Source organism: Eutrigla gurnardus (genome assembly GCF_963514095.1).
Source record: "Eutrigla gurnardus genome assembly, chromosome: 16".
NCBI lineage: Eukaryota > Metazoa > Chordata > Actinopteri > Perciformes > Triglidae > Eutrigla > Eutrigla gurnardus.
The window spans coordinates 10,824,284-10,845,369 of NC_139927.1; the positions used below are offsets into that span (position 1 = coordinate 10,824,284).

The window sequence follows — 21,086 nt, forward strand, 5'->3', positions numbered from 1 at the left end:
TTGAGGAAAACAATCAAAATTGTTCATTTTGTATTATTAACATTATTTCCTCGTGCCGTGAAGAGTCACAGCCTCATTCCCTGCCAGTGAGTAGAGAGATTTTCACGAGCCCATCAGAAGCAGGGCTTCCAGTAGATATAACCCATGCTATGGTAATCACATGCTAATCACAGTTAACACCAGCGCAGGGTCCTATACTCTAGATTAATGCATCCGTCGCATATTCACGTTTCCATTAGCATAAATCAGGTTCACCCTGCCTTTGTAATTAGTGTTTTCATGTGAATGATAATAAGATATGGTGATTAGGTCAGGGTACTAGAATGGAAATGACTTGTCAGCTTAGTCGGCCTCAAACTGTTCCGCACATGTTGGACTATCAATATGTGCTTCCTCCAGAAACAATTAATGATGTTGAAAGATAATTGAAGTTTGATAGTTGGATGTGGAAGGCAAAAGTAGAGTATTAATCACATTTCTGCGAGACACTTGATGTTTTAACATGATTCTTATGGCGGCGGTGTGATTCAGTCGGAGACACGGCCTTTTACAAATCTGAAATATGTTTCACACAGCCGCTCATTTCATTAATAAATGACTGCATGCTTTCTAATATTTAATGAATGAATTTATTTGTATTTGCATAAAAGATGGGGAAGATGAGTTCTCCAATGGGATCACTCGCTTTTTTTGGGGGTATGTGGACACACTGTATGTGGATGAGGTTTACCAGGCTGGAGGACCATAAACCCCCCCAAGAAAACACTGGCATGGTACGTGGACCCCCATTCTACTCCTCCATTAACTGTACAAGAACTCAAAGAGCCTGACAACCTCATTCACCTCAGTTCTTCTGCAATCAACATACAATAAAAACCTTTCTGTCCTGTCTGCAGCGACAGTTCTCCTTTTTATACCAGGCAGTGAGGGGGAAAGAGAGCATGTGTGAGCATACGAGCACGCTTGGTATCATGTGAGCCCTCCAACGCGAGGTCACACCGAGCCTGCGCTTGGATATCAGTAAGACAGGAAATACATGCAGGTGCGGTGCACACCTGTGTACTTAAACACACCGCCTGCCGATTGGCCGAAGGTGGGCTGCAGTCTCCCTCTGGACACCCCCTCCCAACCCCTGACATCCCCGACACGGAGCATTCCTCTCAGACTGGTGACCCCACATGACGGACGGCATCCTCCATGCCTATAACCGACTGATGAGACCCGCCGAAGCCCCCGAGACCCAGAAAGGCAGAGGTTGTGATCAGGAATGTGAAAAAAAAAAAAGAAACCAAAACGTCATTAAGATGTTTTTTTCAAAGAACGGGAACTAATGTGTTTTAATCAAACGCTAAAAAGGATCAAAAGGAAGAAACGGCAATCTGAGATTTCACGGCATGATCTGGCATCAGGGTTGCAGAGCGTGTGTGTGTGTACCGCAGGACTTATTTCTCATTCAACCTGACACCCCTGTTTCCATGGTAATTTATGGGACCTGACATGCGAAGCTGAACGGCCGGCTCCCACCTACAAAAACCTTCTTCTCCATGGCTATCACAACCCCCTCTTTGAACAGTTTGGTAGCACGTCGACAGCCACAAAGTCTCACACGTGAAAACCGATAGTCATGACGAAACTTCTCTCTCTCTCTTTTCAGGTTAGGGTTAAGGTTAGGATAAAGGTGAAAGTCAGGTCCTTTTATTGTGGGAAAAGTCTGAACGGACAGAGAGTGAAAAGGCAGCCGCCGACATATAAATGAGCCACTTCTACTGTATATCCGAACACGTGGAGGTCTGAAGAGGGCGGTTCACCCTTCTGCGTGTATCACACTGTAGCTCTCGGCCGGGGTTAGAGGAATAGCTGAGGAAGAGATTCTCAAACAGGGGCAGTAATTTGCAGAGTGTGTTTCTAAGTTATTCCTGCTCCCCGCAGCTCAGCAGTGGCTGACCCCTCTCCCCGTCTGTCTGCTAAGAGGCCTACAGGGAGGAATCAGCCCAAATTACCTTTATTGATCCAGAGAGACAGGTGAATACCAAGCAGGTCTCTCTTCTTACCTCCCCTCACTCCACCCCCCCTCCCCTCCTGCAGGAAGAGAGAATATAAAACAAGCTTTAATGCGAGGGGGAACTATCCCAACCAGCGCCACACGTTAACTGTATCAGCCGCCGCAATGATTTACTGTTCGCATTTTGGGGTTGCTGTGAGTAAACCTGCCTCCTCGTTGCTCATCTCTCACCGAGAGGGAACGGGGATGGCGAGCGTCTGTTTTTCTGCCTCCAATCCGCCGTTGTCCTTTCGCCCCGGGCATACAAATCACTGTGGCGGTGGAAAAGATACTCCATTAGGTCCAACTCTGAGTTAAATCAACGCGTGACTTATCAAATGAAATAGGGGATTATGAGGTAATCACCTGGCAAACGTTGCTGAAATTGTAATTATCTCCACGGCACACACACATATACACACACACACACACACATCTCAGAGAGAGGAGAAAGAACTATTTAAGTGGAGGGCAAGAATTGGGATGTGTTGAAAAGCACAACAGCTATATCTCTTGTTTATGTGCTGAGAGGAACCAGAGCAACTCTCTGGCTACAACAGTGAAATACGTATGAAGGCGTTCGCTCCACTGACAGATTTATGCTGCTCATCCTCCGTCTCATCACCACAAGGCTGCTGCTCAGTCTGGTTGCTGCCGCTGTTTGTCTTCGTTACGTTCCCACCCTGCATGAATGACAGCTGCTACGCGACGCACGGTGCTGGGACAGGGTTTTCTAACCTGCATGCTTTTGCAAACATGAACACGTGACACTGAAACAATCTGCAAATGATATCGACGTAATATTCGAGGTATAAATGAGAAAATCAATTAAGATGTTAGGTAAAAATGCAAAGTAATATGAACATGAAATTATTATATAAATAGATAAATGTGTTTGTCTGAGTTAAATATTTTGGATGAATTAAATAAAATAGAATTTTGTCAATTGAAAATAAAATAAATCCATACAAATAAGTATTATTATTATATTTAATTAGTTTAAGACAATAAATGCTACTTTATTTTTTATTAATTTTGGACCCGGAAGCAAAACATAGGAATAATACCCGCTGACAGAATTAAGTCCTGATAACGGAATTACTTTTAAACAGTTCCTCTGTTTTAAATTAATTTCTTATTGAAAACATTTACTAGATTGTCTACTGAATAATAATTATTGACAGTATTGCAAGTTGCATCGTGGTACTTTAAAGTAATGCATTATGCATGTTGAAACATTAAATAAATACATTTATGTAATTAATATTTAATATTTGGTCACTGTATTTATTCAACTTACAAAATCCTATATATATATATATATTTATATGGATTTAGGATTGTCTCCACCCTACATGTGAAACTGACTAATACTGTACAAGTACAACACAGCCCCCAGGTGGAGGTACTGCTAAGTTACACCACTGGACCCCAAAGCCAGATGAAATCTCACTTTTGGCGATCTTGCTCCATCTGTTGGTCAGAATAAACACACTCATTTTTCTGTGCAGCTTTTAAACACCTGTGAAATGGATCTGGGCCCTGATGTTTCAGTGTGAAGAGGGCAAGTAAAGCCCAGCTGGTTCCACTGGGAACAAGATCACGGTGCTAACACAGAGAATGTTGAGGTGGTGCACAGACTGCAAACATCACCGAAAACACATTGTTGGACAGCAGGCGTTTGTTCAAGCCACACCGCAACGCTGTCTATGATAGTCTTTGACAGTCTTTTTTAAATCACTCCTGAATGATCTTCTATGACATCCATAGTAAACATAATAAAAGTTGAAGAAAAGCGGTACTTACTGTTCCATCATCATCCCTCAGTGCACAGAAAATCACTCCTCAGCAGGTTTTTTTAAAGAATTAAAAGTAGTAACAATCTCATATCACCAAAAAAAAACGCACTACTGCACACAAAACCAGCACTTCCTGTCTACATGCACAAACTTGTACACAAGCAGAAGCACAGTGACCCCTGTTGGTCGACAGCTGAACTACCTTATGGAAACACAACCAGCCACAATAAGACTCAGTGTCCCCCCCCCCCCATCAACAAGCAGAGGTGTGACTGTGAGAAGCCGGTGCATCAGGTCCGGTCTCGGATCTCGGCGGAGTCACACTTCGTCACCTCTCTCTGGTGTCTGTGATCACACCACGAGTCCCAGTCACAAGTTCACATGAGGCCCGGCCAGCAGTCACACTCAACAAATGAGATTTCATGACAAGATTAGAGGGAGAAACAACGTTATCGCGAGATCAAATTCACAACAAATGCTTAGAATATAACATTAAAGGAGAGTCGTGATGTGACATCCATCTCGTTATAAAACCTGACTAGAACTCTGGTGTATTCAGAGGTGAGCGCTGAGGTCAACGGGTGAAACCAGTTCACAATATATGTTGAAATAGGACATCCTTTTAAGGTCATAACCAAAAAATAAATGAAAACATTAATATTTAAAATACATCAGTTATGTTTTTGGCAATCTCCTGCTGCATGTATAACTCTTACCACTAAGTCTTTATATGTGGATGAACCCACTATGATGTGTTACGCTTGTTTAAGGTCGAAGGCATCGCTCCCTGCCTGGTTTGGTGTTTAACTCCGGAGGTGAGCAAATGTAACACCCCGGGTAAGTGACACTCCTCCAACCAGCAGCTCTGACACCCGGGCCTGGGAAAGTCTCCACCACGCAGGCCAGGGTTGAGGAGGTTATCAGAGCGCCATCGCCAACTCCTAATGTCAGGTCTGCGTATGAATATTCAATTTGATTTCAATGCTCAGCAGCCGTTCCTCAACGCCCACTCGCTCCAGGAAGCATCCTGTACAACCCTCTTTATTACTTTACACCTCCACAAACTTAACGCCGGAGTTTTTTTTTATCAATCCTGGTGGGCCAACGAAAATGTATAATAATGTATAATAAAGGTCCTCTTGATCGTGAGAACACAGTGTGTCCAGTGGAGGTCAGCAGTTCAGGACTCCCGGTGCAGTCAGAGGCCACCATGTCTCACGGTAATAAGGTGTGTAAATGTTGCACCCTGCAAGACACCTAGAGGTCCCAACGGTTCCCATGGAAAGGCACCGGGGTAAGTTGAAGAGTTCACTCCGTCAATACAGTTTTTCTCAGTCGTTTTGGTGCTTTTCTCAGATCAGAATGAAAAATCTCAGAATTATTAGTTCAACCTCCACAACATTTAGTCATTTGTGCACATCATAGTAGCAATTTCTCCTCCCTCTGAACAAATTGCAAATGCTTTTGGACATGTATCAGTTGCTTTCATACAATTCTCTTCTGTTTTATAACATTATCATTTGCTTATGTCATGTCAGTCAAAATGAACTATACTTATGGATGCTGAATAGTTGTTCCCAATAAAACTAATACCTTTCATTTCATTGCTTGAGTCATTACATACAAAATTGTTGAACTAATTATCAAATTCTGTCAAGCTAATTTGATACCTTTCTTTATCATTTGCTTTCTGGAAATGTTTCCTAAATTGAAGAATTGCTTTCAGGTGAACTTCAGCTTTCACTCACGAGGAGGTGTGAGAAGTATTAGTTGTAACCAATGACGAGCCACTTGTTCAGTCACTCAGGGATGAATCCCACGAACCCTCACTTGGCAAGCATATGAACCGAGCAGGGTGGACCATTTCTACAAAACAGGGGAAGAAGGAGAAGAGGCCAAATAGGCAGATTCCTACTGAAATCAGGGCTACAGTTGTGGACCATGTTGTCAATCACGGCCTCACAATGGCTGAGGCTGGTTGGAGGGTGCAACCAAATGTTGGAAGAACTACTGTGAATTGAAGCTCTACCAAAATAGTGTTTCTTATGTTTGTTCTAAATAAGTGACTGTAGTGTATTTTTCTTTTGCACAATGCTGTAGAATTGCAAAGAACAGATACAGTAAAAATGTGAAACGTACGTATTCAGTGTCTTGTACTCACTTACTCCCCTAACTACAGCGATGTGTAACTTTACTGTAGTTTTCAAATGGCTGTACCAGTAGTGTATAGTGCTGTCTTGAGCATTTTGAGGTAGCGTCACCGAGTTCTGACCCTTTTTTTTGTATTGGAAAACACAGAGAATAATAATGAAAACATGACAAAGCCACTTGTTCATAACCGATGGTGTCAAGACGTCTCATTTTGATGAATCTGGCAGTTTCATTGACATAAACTCTTGCTTTTGAGGGAATGGACGATCCATTTTGAGCAAGTGACATGCTTTTGCAGGTTATCCACTAGGTTTTGCAGTTTGCACTAATTGTCTTGAGAAATGCACTAACTGCTGTGCAAATGTTAATAGTGACGTGAGAAAAGCACCAAAGCGACAGAGAAAAACTGTAAACGGGTCATGGGTAGTTTTTTTGTGGTTTAAAATCCAATTTGTAATTGTAAAACAATAAAACTACTTCTCATCCGCACATTGCCAATAACTCCAATAGATAGATAGATAGATAGATAGATAGATAGATAGATAGATAGATAGATAGATAGATAGATAGATAGATAGATAGATAGATAGATAGATAGATAGATAGATAGATAGATAGATAGATAGATAGACTTTATTGATCCCAAGCTGGGAAATTAAAGTGTAGCAGCAGCACACAGTGACAACACAGTGCATTAAGTTATTATTTTCTGAAGCAGACAGCTTTCAGCAGGCATCTTCAGCAGACATCCAGGGGCCGCTGTGTGTCATTTGCTTTGGTATTTCATTAACTGCAAATGCGTCCTACCCTTTTTGGGTTCCAAATATAGACACAGCATCAACTGAAATGTTTGTTGATATCCTGCATCACCTCAGTTCTAAATCAGTTCGAAGAACTAGGTGATGTCGTCCTGACACGGTGCATTTACAGATGAAATCTTGTTCCTTTTTTATCATTCGTGAAACTACTAGTCTGTAGTGAGTTTGTTGTGTATTTGGAGGTGATGGTGTATGATATACATAAAGTATGTGTAACATATAGAATGCACAGCGAGCAGGAGAAACAGGGGGTCAATAGAAACCAAACACCCCATTTCTGCCATCAGGGCCCACTAATCTGTTCATCCAGCCCTGGGTGTCACATTCTGCATGACACAATTTTCATCAAGCATTCATTAATCTATGCATTTCTTCATGGCTTGTGAGTGGAGGAAAGAAAACAGGCTTCGGTAAATAAAGAGAATATTTCATGTAAAAGAATGATTTCTTGGACTTTGACTGAGATTTATTCATTGGGGGTCTGCAACTGTTTCCCCCCTTGACGATCTCACCCAGATCTTTACGCTCTCCTCACACGGTTGACACCTCCCACGTGTCGCGCAGTTTCCGCACTTCAGGCGACAGTGCGCAGGAAATGTCACCTTTGCACTTTTCCGTGGGAAAAAGAGTCGCTCCAGCCGCAAGCGGGCGGAGTCATAGTCATAAGGAATAAAGTTATTTTTATATTTTATATATATATATTTTTTTTATTTTACTTTCAAATAGGAAGTTAAATAGTATTTCATTACCCTTAAAAACTCAATGAACTATTGCTTTCTGTTATAACGGATTTGAATTCTACATTACGAGTCTGTCACGAAGTAAAACATCCTGATTTTTTTTAAAAAGGCCCAGACAACGACATTTAATTTGATGCATTTTATTAGAACTCTCAACAAAGTACAAAAGAGGTAGAAATGTTAAAGGAATAACTTAAGCATGTACATTCTTGATTGGTAATGAGGTGAACAAATGTCTTTTTACACATATTTACAATAATAAGTTAAAGGGAAATATATTATCACATTATGCAGCAACGGCTGGGGAGAGAGAGAGAGAGAGAGAGAGAGAGAGAGAGAGAGAGAGAGAGAGAGAGAGAGAGAGAGAGAGAGAGACGTTTAGTTGAGCTGCTTCTCCATCTCCTCCTCTTCATCGTCGCTGTCTTCATCGCTGCTGGAGTCTTGGTAAGGGCAGATGGTCGCTTGGACCGGATAGTTGCGCAGCAGCATTTCTGCATCCTGGTACAGGTAGTCGAAACACCTGGATTTCGGCCAGTACAACCTTTAAAGGCGAGAGCATCGATGAGTTAGACTCATAAAGAAATATACGAGTAGGAACTAACGATCATTGAATAGAGAGAACTCCACTTACTTCACTGGGTGGATGACCTGAGGAGATTTGGGGTGTTGCGCCGCAGAAAGGTCTCCATGAATAGAGTGAGCCTAGAAAGTGAAAATAAAGCGTGAACCTTAAGCTTTTCAATCCATTAAAAAAACGCACGTTTACATTTATTTTTAATCTTAAAATCAATTCAAAAGTCAGACTCTAAACCCACCTTGTGTGCCCCGGTTGTGCCGTGCGCTCCAGTCCACGGTCTCCACAGACGACCGGACTGCCGAGTGGCATCGTCTCCAGAAAAAACAGGCATTAGTCCACCGTTGGTAGCGAAAGTGTCCATGGTGTGTTGGTAGTGGTCAGCGTTAAGTCCTGGGAGGATGTGTGTCCGGAGGGCAGAGACCTCCTATTTATCAGGGCCCCGAGCAGCCGGTGCCAAATTGCGCTTTGACGCGTCCCCAAGTGTCTCCATGCGCCGCGGTGTCCAGGTGCGAAGTCACACTCCGGCAAACTCCAGCCATATGGCCACTTTCTTTCGTAACGTCGAGTGGAGAGTAAAAGCACGTCATGATCCTGTTATGAAACTTAATTCCATTATATATTCTATTATATATGTCCTTATTTTGTGTTATATAGTCCCGTCCGTGTTAAGTGTGTGAGCATAACGTGTCATCTTTTAGACAAAAGGCGTCTCTAGCGATGTGATGTCAGAAATGTTTGTTGTTAAACTCAAAATGTCAACAATAGCTGAGTCAGATTAAATGATTGTATGGATTAAACCTCTGTTCTGATCTCCTCAACCCCTTCACCTTTCAGTTTGTCTCCGGCTGTGGAGCCATTTGTGCGCGTGAGGTGCGAAGAAACACGTGCCCTACTGCCATCGCCTGCTGAGTGGGATGATGGGAGAAGGCTCGTGCGCAGCGTGCGAGGGTTGACACGCGCCAGCCGTTTGAATATACAACAGCAAGGAGGAGGGGGGGTAAACTGCAGCTCAGCAGATGCTGAAAGCATCACATGATAAAACCTAAAGAATAAGATATTGTGCAAAAACAACAGGAGCTCTACTCCGTCTGTATTGCTTTGAACCGAACTACTTCCATGGCATGTATTTCTATTTTAAGTGTTTTCTACCAGTGCAGCAACAGGGGGCAGTGTGGGGCTACATGCTGGGATGAAACCATAATGGAGTCACATTTCATGCCATTCTTGTTTGAAGAAATATCCAGTGTTGGAAGAACTATTCGGATAGTTGAGTCAAGGCAAGGCTACGCTGTGAACATGAAAGCAAAAAGCACAGAGGCTGAAATTGACTTAAAAAGTAACAAAAAGTAGTCCTTGTGCAGTGAAATGTTCACACTAGCATGTGTGTGTGTGTGCGCTTTCATCTGGCTTCATTCAGACCTAATGGGCTCCACATTGTACACCACTTTGTTGAAACGTACTCTGGAAGGCGTGAAATGAAAGTGCCGGTGTTCAAAGGTGAACCATGCATGACCCGCGTATGAATGTCTTTGTCCACATGCGGGTCACAATAAACTCCCCAGGGAACGAGCAGTCAGAGCTCGGTGCTGCCCGAGGTCCACATATAGACTTCTTTCTCCCTCTCTCCCTTTTTCTTTTTCAGCTAATTGGACACACTGTGCTCGGCCGTCGGATACTTATGTGAATCATTCTTCTGCCATTTAATGTAAAAAAACATATACATGCGCTCGCTGTTCAAACCCACATGGGCAAACGTGACCTCTCCTCCATTAGTTGTTCATTCTGTGTGCTTTTCTTTGTGATGTAAATCAGTAAAACTAGGTCAGCAGAAGGTTTTCATGTGCTTTCTTCAATACTGGGCATCAGATACAAGATACAAGTCGTGCTCTGAATAGACATACATGCGGCAGTGTGGCTGAAGCGTACACAGGATGTTCATAGAGTGAATTCACAAAGTACAAAAGAAGCAGAGTATGAGGTCTCTGTCAGCTCTGAATTAAGCAACATTGGAATTAAGAGCTCAAACGCATGCAAGAATGGATAAAATGTTATGGACACTCATCATAGAGAGCTGAAAAAAATCATTAAGAAAGGATGAGATAAAGAGAGACAGATGAGCTTCTGACACATTGTTAATATTTGGATTGTACAAAGAATACGCTGAAATGTCTGTAATGATTCGAACTCCCTCACTTCCACTTTTTTTCCTTCCTCTGTGGCTAGATATTCATAGTTCATAGTGTCTCAAGTCATGTAACGCTTCTCTGTTCAAAAGACTTGATGCTTACTTCCAAAAGCCCTCTCCATGGCAACAGTCCAGCACTAATAACACCATATTATATAGTAGTCCATTCAGTGAAGCCTTATGTCTATGTTTTTGTACATTGCACATTTAAAAGTGTCTCCAAAGGTCAGAATGAATCAATTATGTCACTGCCAATTAGAAATCAAGTTTTTCCAATCAGCCTCCATGTGAAATATCATGATGATACCTTCATGGTTGCCATGGTTCCCATGGTCCTGCTTCCAGTGTGTGCGAGGAGTTTCACCCATTATTTTGGCGCTGGGCTCATGATTTCCAATGTAATTTTAAGCTGAGAGGCTGATTTGAGCCACTCCGTGTTGTTCTCTGTGACGGCGACTGGAGGTCATCGTCTTATGCATTGCATTAACAGAAGCAGTTCGTTTTGGGGTTTGCTTATCTTTTCTTTTTCTTTTTTTTTTATCTTCGGACTTCACCAGTTGTTGGGTTCACGCTAGGCTACTGATGGAAACAAACATGTTCCAAAACAGTCCTGTTGTTTTCCTGGTAGGCAAAACCAAGAGACCTCCCCTCAATCCATCCTTTATTGAAGCTCATCTCCTCCTCGCATTCGCACTCTAACAGGCAGCCAGCAGGTTGGCCCATTTTGCCCTTATTTAACAAAGCTTGAGAGGTTTTACTGAAACTACAGAGAAGCAGTCTCAACCATCATACAAATCTGAAAAAAAAGAATGTTTTCCAGTTCTTACAGAACTTTGAATGCATACTTAATCTGCTGTTTTTCACTTGGACTGAAGACAGAAAAAATACAAATGTCAGGTGAAGGAACCCAGAGACTACGTATATCAGCACAGCAAAGTTTAGTTTTTGATCAAAGAACCAGTGTGTCGTGTTGTGATTGCAAACAAATGAATAGCAGTCAGCTCACACCTCCCTTTTTATGAGCGTATCGGAGATAATCGGTCACCTTTAGGTATCAAGCGCCATGGCGGACTCCGTGAAGAGGACTGCGCTCGTAGAGGTGAAGGGATTGTTTCGAGCTAAAGAAATCACAACAATTCGCAGGAGATACAATACAAAGTCATAGAAATGGAATATAATATTGATACCTATCCCACACACTGCTTGCTGACTATGAACATGCCTTGAACCTGGCTTGTAGACAATTAATTTGCCTCAGTACGTTTGTGCATGATGGTCGCAATAAATGGAGTAAGAGAAAATAAAAACGAAAAATGTGTTTTTCAACCTGAGACTCTCAAGCTTTGGCTCATCTTCTGTGAAGAACATTTTTAATGTGTGCAGGAGTGTGTGTGAGTGAAGGTTCAACATTTCCCCCAGCTGATTATCGGAGGTGGAGGACACGACATAATAAAAGCTTTACCTGTGTGGCTTCTTATCACAACCGCTCAAGAACCTTGGGAAGTTTAAAGAAAGTTTCAGTGAAAAGAAATAAACATCAATAGTGATGAAAAACCTTATTTTTGTTCAAGATAAACATTCCACTCATATCTTGATTATATATATATATATATATATATATATATATATATATATATATATATGTATTTTTTTTTTAATCTCCATCACAAAATACGATAACAACTTTTTTCATAAATGTGATAAATGTGTTTATATATCCAAGGAGCTGCATTTCAATAACGTTCAGGTATGTTTCTCCAGTTTTCTTGGAATGTACCTGTTTAAATGGGTTTCTATGAGATCGGAGTTCCCAGAATGGACTCAGCACAAGGTCAGAGTGATCTAGTTTCTGGTTTAATTAGAGTCATGATAGTTCCCTTGGAAACCCTCAGATGGAAGTACACTTATAGGAGCAGCCATAATATACGGTGAATTAAATAGCAAACCACAAAACATGAAACTATTAATCAAAAACTGAAAATAACAGGCTGTGTGGTCACAGATCAAAGGATGCTGTATTTCAGACAGCTGTTATTATGTGTTATATATAGATTTGAGTTGAAGAAATATGGCGCTGTGATAGTACATAATAGTAAATTGTGCAGTTTAACTTGCCTGTTTCCCTCTTATGCCCATCGTTTCAGTCACAGAGGGAGGGGTCAGGATGACAGCGCCGATGACTTTTCCTCTCCGCTCTACACCGGGATCAACTTCAGCAACTGTTTGGTGTGCAGCAGGGTTTTGGGTTTAAAAACGCCACTTGCAGGATTCATTCAGCTGAAAAAGAAAAGACGGAGAGAGAGAGAGGATTGACTGGAAAGCCTGATCTGAAATTAAATTTGTAGTAGTATTTACAGCTTTATAACGTTGCTCTGAGCTGTAAAAAATGAAAACGCAGCATAAGATCGGAGCATAAAGTCACCAACTAAAACAAAGATGACAAAAACATCTAGACAAAAGAATAGCTTTTGAACATTTGAATGCAGCAATTGTTAATTGACCATCATTTAAAGCTGTAATCCATATTTATATGACCAAAATGGGGAATCGCTCATATTGATGAGCCTATAAAGAGAATCATCACCTGAATGTGCAGCACCACTCGGCGGAGCTGTTATTGTGATTATATATATTATAAAATGTCCTTTAAAACCCCTTTAGATCACATCGTGCACATATTACATTATAACATAATAAACAACATTATATGCTGATGATGAAATGCATTATGTTTTGTTTTCCAGATTCCTTGGCATTGCACTGGGCTAGAGTAGGTCATGAGCTAATTCATCTTTTTACGATTAAATCAAATTCCTCCCCACGTTAGGTCCCGTCTTTCAACTTTAATGTTGTGAATTTAAACACAAATACTTGGAAAGTTGATTTGGATAAAAATGGCTACGTTTCTAAAGAAAAAATGAAACTTAGAACATCATTATGAATCCCACTGCTTTTCTCGGCCAGACCTGTGGGGCGGCATTGCATTGTGACTTGAATTGCTGTATCTCAGTTCTGAATTTGAAATCGAATAAACCTTCAGCTTGAGACAGAAAGTCTTCTGCTGCCTCTTCAGTCTCCAGTGGATCTGCTCATTAGATTTCCATCACCGGTTTTCACTTACGAGAAAACGACAGCACTCTTCCGGACAAAAAACGGTTGTCACGCTCTGTGAAGCTTCCGTGGTACGAGAGAAGACAAAATCCATACAGCATACAGCCGAATACTAAATCAGATTTGTTCAGCTTTATTGTCATTGCACGGAGCACAAGCACTGCAACATCAAAATGCAGTTGAGCATCAAGGCACCAGTATCAATAACCTGGATGATTCATTTCTAATTACTTTCACGTTACGTCTTATACAGTTTCTGCGTTCAATCAACAGCACATCACCATGGAGAATTAAATACCAGTACTAAGGGCTACAACTCTGCACACACAATGACTACTGTCTGGTTCTACATCCTCACTTATAAGAGAAGGATCTCCATCAACAAAATAAAGTATTTAACTGAAAAGCAAAATACACAAGTCCAAATACACGTTGCAAAGGAGAGAACACTCACTTTAACTCGACAGACGTTCTAAGGTTGCCGGTAGATTTCTGTTTGTCTATCGGGGGCTGAGTTACATCTACATAGTCTGCAATGTAGCTTCTGCTGTAGCCTGTCAATCCTCAGAACTCTACCTCCAACTTCTGTTGCTGGATCTTTGTCATGTCGCCCTCCAGTGGCCGCTTGCCATTCCACTTCTCCTCTTTTAAGGTAGACGTGCATTTCTTCATCTCTTTTCTTCTGTCATACAAGGTTTGGAGGGCCAGTTTTTACTCATGGCTTTCAGGAACTTGGTCCAGTAGTGGTTGAAGGAGGCTCCTCTGATTGTTAACTTTGCCCATCTCTCCTATCCTTCGATAATGATACTAGGTGAGGAAGGGGAGGGGCAGTGGCCTTTTGTTCTTTTGTCACTTTTTCTGGTCTTTGTCTTGTTGGTTCTGCCACCTCAAGGGGCTTCACTGTGTGCCAGGCTACTTGTGGTGTGTCTTTTTTCTGCGTCATCATAGGGCCTCTTGGCCTTGCCCCAGTTTAAACGTCCATCTTTTTCCATTTTGCCAAACAAAGCAAATGCTTTTTTATCTTTACCTGAATTTGGCTGTTTTATGGATCCTCTCTGTCCTGGATCGCCACAGACTTTGAAACAACAGGCTCTGCTTGCCTTTGTCAGTTGAGGGCCCACATGAGTGTCAGTCAGGCTTGGTTCTCCGCAGCGCTCCTCAGGTCACTCCTCAGGTCCTCCATTAAACTATATTACAAACTGTATTGTAAACAATGCACTCAATCGAAAACTTCACTCTTGCTGAGCACATGGATCAATACACGATATTAAACTGCCTGTAATCAACTCTGCTGCTGCTAACATATTCCAAGGTTTATATATTTATTTATTTTATGAACAAAAAACACACCAACTGTTACCCTGGTACCTATTCTACTAACCAACATCGGAGCGTTGTTTGAAGTTGGTTCTCTTGTTCTTTTCCATTTTTGATTTGAAACAATCATTTTAAACGACCACCAAGTATACTGCTGCCAGATAATGTGTCATATTTCTTTAGTCCTTACAGCATTCACAGTGAAAACAGCACATTACTTCACAATGACCACCACAATTGTTCAAAGAAGAACAAAGCAGCAGCAAAGAGAACAACAGACCAAAGCAACAGCTGGACGGCTCCGAGAAATAAGCTTTCATTGAAATTATTGATGTAGTGCAAGCTACAGACTTTCCATCCCTTCCAGCTTTTAATCGAGTGAATCATATAATATGTGGGGGTTTAATATGATTACAGTGTAAAATGAGGTGATGATGTCATCTGGAGACTAAAAGTAGACATTGAAAAAAACACTCCGGGATATATATATTTTTCAGTGGTACTGTACGGCCACGATGTCCGATTCACAGCATGTAGAATCGTCAGGCAAACGTTATTTATTCATATGTATATAATACGTTTATATACCGCCACCCCCAGCCTCAGCCAAAATCTCACTCCGAACTCAGTTAAACACTTGATAGCCCTGCTCCATACCTGTAACCAGGGCCGGCTCTTGGCATAGGCGATATAGGCGGTCGCCTAGAGCGAAAATAAAAAAATAAAAAAATGTTTAAAACAATGAAAATAAAAATGATTTTCTATTCCCAGTCGCCCTCATTTTTTGCTGTTTGCTGTTGTTGTTCAAATTAAACATGTGTGATTGTTCATTTGGCTGGTGTAATTCGTGTGTGTGTGTGTGTGTGGGGGGGGGCACCGGAGAGCAATCTCGCCTAGGGCACAAAATTAGGTAGAGCCGGCCCTGCCTGTAACCATGGTTACTATTGGATGAATTTTGACAAATCTTTCAAATCGTAGACTACAGCTTTAATTGCTTAATTAATTGCTTCAACATCATCCATTTGCCTTTTGTTGTCTCCAAACAGGAAAGTACATTGTATTCTTGTGTGATACCTGTTACATAGAACAACGCTTGGGGGGGGGGGGGGGGGTCGTTCGAATAACAAGGTGTTCCCAAATAACTGTTCATCGTGGAGTACTATAATTTATGGTAATGAATTGTTCATCATGCTGCTTGACATTAGCACCATCTCAATGGTTCCCAGAAGTCTGTGAGTCTGCACACTCACCACTAATGAACTGTCCAGACAAACTCTGCAAATGTAGACGGTTCGTTAGCTCCAGTCTCCATAAATCAATGTGTGTGAAATACAATCATGCAGCATTATTCCTGAGAGGTAAACGTGGGAGGGTTTACGCTAGTGGGGATTCTCTCTCTTCAGCATTATTTCTTATTTTTAATGAGACCAAATATTTGTTTAAAAAAAAAATAATCTTCACTTTTTTTCTGACATTTTCAGCCTCCTGTGTAAAATATGAGCATGCACATTCAGCATATTCCTATTCTGCACACGCAAGCAACACAGTTTGTCTTATTTAGACACGTTTCAATACAAATAGACCTTCCTGAAGCATGATCATTAAAAAAAACACACACCCTCGTGTGTTGGAGGAAACTCATTGAAGAATCCATCCATTGCAGCGTGATGTCAGTGAGTGAGTGAGTGAGCGAGCGAGTGAGAGAGTCGACAGTATACAGGATGCTGGATGACGGCGATGTGAACCAAAAGGCTGCTGCGTCGGAGCCACGAGGACGGACGGACGGAAGGACGGAGTTTTTTTTTTGCGCGGCGGCACAACGATGGACTTCCCCGCTCTGCATCACACTGTTGGCGCGTCGTTTAATCCCGGCACACGGACGTAAGATGTGAGGGGTTGTTTGTGGAGAGATCATTCACACACGGGGGCTCTTCGTTCCCAGCATCCCCGGAGGAGACCGGGGATTGTAAACTGGCTGGCTTTCTACAGTAGTAACGCTGCGCTTCGCCTCCCCGGCGTCTTTCACTGGTTTGCTTTACATTTGGGTTTTTTGTTGTTGTTGTTTTTTTTTTAAAGGTGCGTGACATTTTTGGTTTGACATGTCCGACTTCCACAACCGGAGCCAAAGCAGCGCGCGTCGCAGTGACTACGTGTGGCAGTACGAGTATTACGACGACGAGGAGCCCGTGTCTTTTGAGGGACTCAGAGCTCACAGATGTAAGCGCAAAAACATGTACATGTGACGTCAGCAGACAGGGTTACTAGAGCTGATCGTTAGCGGTGATGCGTGAAGTTATACTGGGGTCATTCTTTGATGTGCACGGCAACATCTGGCTTCACTTAAACATCACTTGTCAACTTTGTCAAGCAAAAATTAACCAAAAAAAAAAAAAAGAGTAAATATAATATTTTATATATATAAAATATTCGATACGCAATTTGAGTTAGTATCGCGATTCGCACCGATATCAGGTATCGGTGCCTCCCTAAAGATTATCTGGCAGTAATGTTTCACACACCTGGAAAGACAATTTGAAAATATGTCCAGATCACATTCCAAAAGTGCTGAATTGTGAGCAATTGGAGATTTGGCTCCGAGAGAGAAATTCTGTTCTATTAAATGATTCGATCTTCTCTGACATTTCAGACTCCATCGTCATCGGCTTCTGGGTTGGACTCGCTGTGTTTGTCATCTTCATGTTCTTTGTCCTCACGCTGCTCACTAAGACCGGAGCGCCGCATCAGGAGTGAGTATATTAGCTTTTACTTTCACATTGGAGGCAGCTCTCCTGTCCAAGGCTGAATTCTTGAGGTGTGCGAAGGCAAAAAGAGAGAGACGGACCAGTGCTGGTCAATTGAGGGGCGTCCCCCTCTGTCCCACATGAAGAAGAATCAGTAGCCCTTCCAGGACAGGCTCCAGCCATTTCGTTGCTCTCTGCAAAATTATGATTGGGTCACCCTTTGGTCGTTTACACCACCTGGTGGCATCGAAGAGCAAACGGGTCGTTAATTGACCTGCTTGCGATAAAAACCACTAAGCGACTGACATTGATGGAGAAAATCAAGAAAAGAAAATAGAAATGAAAATGGTCGCTTAGCTAAAGAGTTCAGTGGTGGTGCTGGCTTTCCACCAGCTCTTCAAAGGGAACACTTCCAAGGCATCTTCTAAGAGACTGGAGGCGTTTTTACAGAGAAGAAAGAAAGACGAGTCCTTAAAACGCTAAGAGAAAGACTTTAACCATAGAGTAATTAAAACATGTGCATGTGTCAGGGACAGAAGGGCAAAGTTTACAAAAATAAAATTTCTACACACTAAGGCGTACCCTACTTGTGATAATAAGTAATAGCACATTTCCCTAATTTTCTTGTGTTCCTGCATTACGATCACTACATTTTTGGTTACCCAATAAAGTGTGCCTCCCCAGAAGAAAAATTCAGCAGCCGCCACTGGACGGGACTGTAATGAGTTAAGGGGATTCTCTTTCTGACAGTAGGTTAAGGGTTGGGTGCTGAGATGACAAGCTGTTTCAGCTACAGGTACATGCAGGACTCAAATGAGAGTGAACGACCCTTATGTTTTCAATTGGATTCCATGTCTATCTTTGTCCTATGTCTATCTTTCTTCACAGTAACCCAGACTCTGCTGAAATGCGCCACGGAGCAGGCAACTGCCTGGTAGACATCGGCAGTCCGCAGGACGAGAACGACAAAGCCTTTACTCATCCCCTGCTAACGGACTCCCACTCGCATTTTCACTTCTACATCAACGAGGAGAACCGAGATCACAGGCAGCAAAAACCAGAGGACGAGAGAGTCGGAAAGCACAGGAGGGGGCGAGCTCAGCAAGGGACCAGAGGCGTCAGCTCCTCTGGGATGGACGAGATGGAGGAGGAGGACGACGGGGAAGCCGGAGAGCATCGACCTCTCAAGAGACTAATAGACGAGGACAAGACAGACAGAGAGTGCGCCTTCTTTTCCCACTTCAACATCCCCAACTTTGTGAACTTGGAGCACGGTTCCGAGCTCGGAGAGGAAGATCTGCTGTATGAGCCGTCCGTCATCCTGGAGCGCCAGCCCCACCCTCAGGACGCTCACTGCGACAGCCACTAAGTCTCCACAAAGACATCCCTGGACATGATGTCATTGTAATATTTGTATATATGCCACACATCACACAAACCTGCCACACAGCTACCTTGTTTCCTAAAAAAGGGTGTTTCTGCTCAACAGGACTTCTGTTCTAAAATGAAATGCACTCTGTTACGAGTTCATTAACCTTTGTAGCACAAAATCAAACTAATCCTATATTACACTGGAGGTAACGTGATACCTTGGATGACAATATACTTTTGAAGACAGATCTCTTGAATTTGAAAATGTTTTTTGATGATAATTGTCCAAATAAAACCTTGGTCATCCAGCTCAACACTGGTGTGGTGTAGCATTTCTTAATCGATACACGTTATGGAATTAGATCACAGTCGGATTAACAATGACATCAAGCTTTGTCAATTGTAATGAGCCTGAAGCTGCTCTAATCAATATTTTTATAATCTTCAATGGGGCGGTTTAACGTCTTGGTTTTATGGCCCGCAAATCGACTGGTTTGGCTCCGTTGGTAGTAGGCATTTAGCATCTTAAGAACCTTATATTTCCTTCAGGAATTGGTGGAGCTGAAAGGAGAGTGACTTCTGCACTCAAACTCACAACTCCTTATCAATGCTTAATGTCAAAATAAGCTGTTTGCTACCACGTTGCCTATACTGACGTGCTAATAGGGTACAGTGTTAAAGGCTTAGCCAAAATGATTAACCCATGTTGACACTGTAGCGTCTGATCAAATTACAGTGAAGTTTGGTTTTCAAACCATAAATGAGTAATAGTACATGTGAGCACTTGTACTGAGCAGTGCTGCACTCCTGTCTGGATCTTAAGTCACATAGAAACCCCCTTTGCAGTAAAAAACAAAATAATACAAAGGAACATTGCTTGCGATGTTACTCTTCAGCAAAGAAGAAATGCAAGTCCTATGTATATTTACTTCGGGACATGCTAGGAATGCCAGCACTAACGCAACGCTGACTCCACCTCAATTGGAGTCCACCTGACTCCAATTCATCGTTGCCAGGACATGCCAGTCTTCTTCCCTGTGACATAACGTTCGTTATGATGATCCCTTTCAAAGAAGCGTTGGCAGGGAAATGTTATCCTCTAATTTTTAGTGAAATCATGTTTTTGCATGAGCACCAATCAAATGTCACGGCAATTCATGGTATAAAACGAGCTGTGCCCAATTTCCAAGCGCCTCCAGGGGTGCAGTGAGCAACAACAACCAATGGAGGGGGCAAAGGAGTTATGTCAAGTCTGCCATTTGCTCTTTCAACTAAATGCCCTGAGGCGGAAGGCGGTCCCCTGTTGGCGGTTTGACAACTGAGCAGCGGTTGGGGGAACAATTGAGGTGGAGGAGGGAAAACGTTGACATTTTGTTGACACCAAAATAAATGCTGTGGGATTTAGTGGGTGTTCAAAACACACTGTCAATCTAAATGTAATTACAGCAACAAAACAAGACGCGCTACATATTTGGCTACATACATAGTTGTGATATGAGCGAGGGTAATTTGATAAAAATGTCTAGACGAATGAGCCACGGCCTTAAAGATAAGCACAGAAGAAGAATGCCAGTGGTTTGATAAGTGTCACTGAGCTCTGATCCTGGGTGAGCATTAAACTGCTCAAATGTGAAGGGTGTGATTCAGGCAAATTTAATTTAACTCATCCAAAGTCAAGACAGAGGGTTTTTTAAGGCGTATCTTGTTTAGGAGGGTTTCTCAAACTGGTTTTCTGAACTGGAAGATCTGACTACTGGTGACTCACTGCACCAGGGTCTCTTCAACTCTCTATTTTTTCTGCAGCTGAGTGTTTAGTGGCATATAGGGAAGGGGTTTCCTCACCAAACAATAAGGAAGACAATACAATACATAATGGGTGCCTGTGATGTTAAATATCAGTAACCCTCCCTTTTCTCTAGAGACACTTAAGCTCATTATCACCTCATTGAGTTTGACCTTATGACCTTAGGCTCATGAGCAGTACTCAATCATCCATCCATCCATTGTCTACCGCTTATCCTGTATTCAGGGTCGCGGGGGGGCTGGAGCCGATCCCAGCTGTCATTGGGCGAAGGCAGGGTACACCCTGGACAGGTCGCCAGTCCATCGCAGCAGTACTCAATCATATATACTCAATCACTTCAGAACATTAGCTTCTATAAATTAACCATTTAGTTACATTTCTGTACAGTCAGGCTTTACTTTGCTTTAAAGGAGTCATCACCCGGAAATCGC

The 21,086-nt window shown here is 42.3% G+C and overlaps 2 protein-coding genes across 2 annotated transcripts; one reads left to right on the forward strand and one right to left on the reverse strand.

The window, feature by feature from the left end:
• Positions 1-7,927: 7,927 nt before the first annotated feature.
• ripply2 (ripply transcriptional repressor 2) lies at positions 7,928-9,080 on the reverse strand (the record flags this gene model as incomplete). Its single annotated transcript, XM_084030337.1, has 3 exons — positions 8,365-9,080; positions 8,181-8,251; positions 7,928-8,090 (listed from the first exon to the last, which is right to left on the reverse strand). The coding sequence occupies exons 1-3, from the start codon at positions 8,485-8,487 to the stop codon at positions 7,928-7,930; spliced, it is 357 nt and encodes a 118-aa protein (XP_083886463.1). The 5' UTR covers positions 8,488-9,080.
• A 7,397-nt stretch (positions 9,081-16,477) lies between these two features.
• Positions 16,478-18,913, forward strand: LOC311026813 (melanocortin-2 receptor accessory protein 2A-like). The gene is made up of 3 exons (XM_084030511.1): positions 16,478-16,956; positions 17,387-17,486; positions 18,369-18,913. The coding sequence occupies exons 1-3, from the start codon at positions 16,839-16,841 to the stop codon at positions 18,847-18,849; spliced, it is 699 nt and encodes a 232-aa protein (XP_083886637.1). The 5' UTR covers positions 16,478-16,838; the 3' UTR covers positions 18,850-18,913.
• Positions 18,914-21,086: the final 2,173 nt, after the last annotated feature.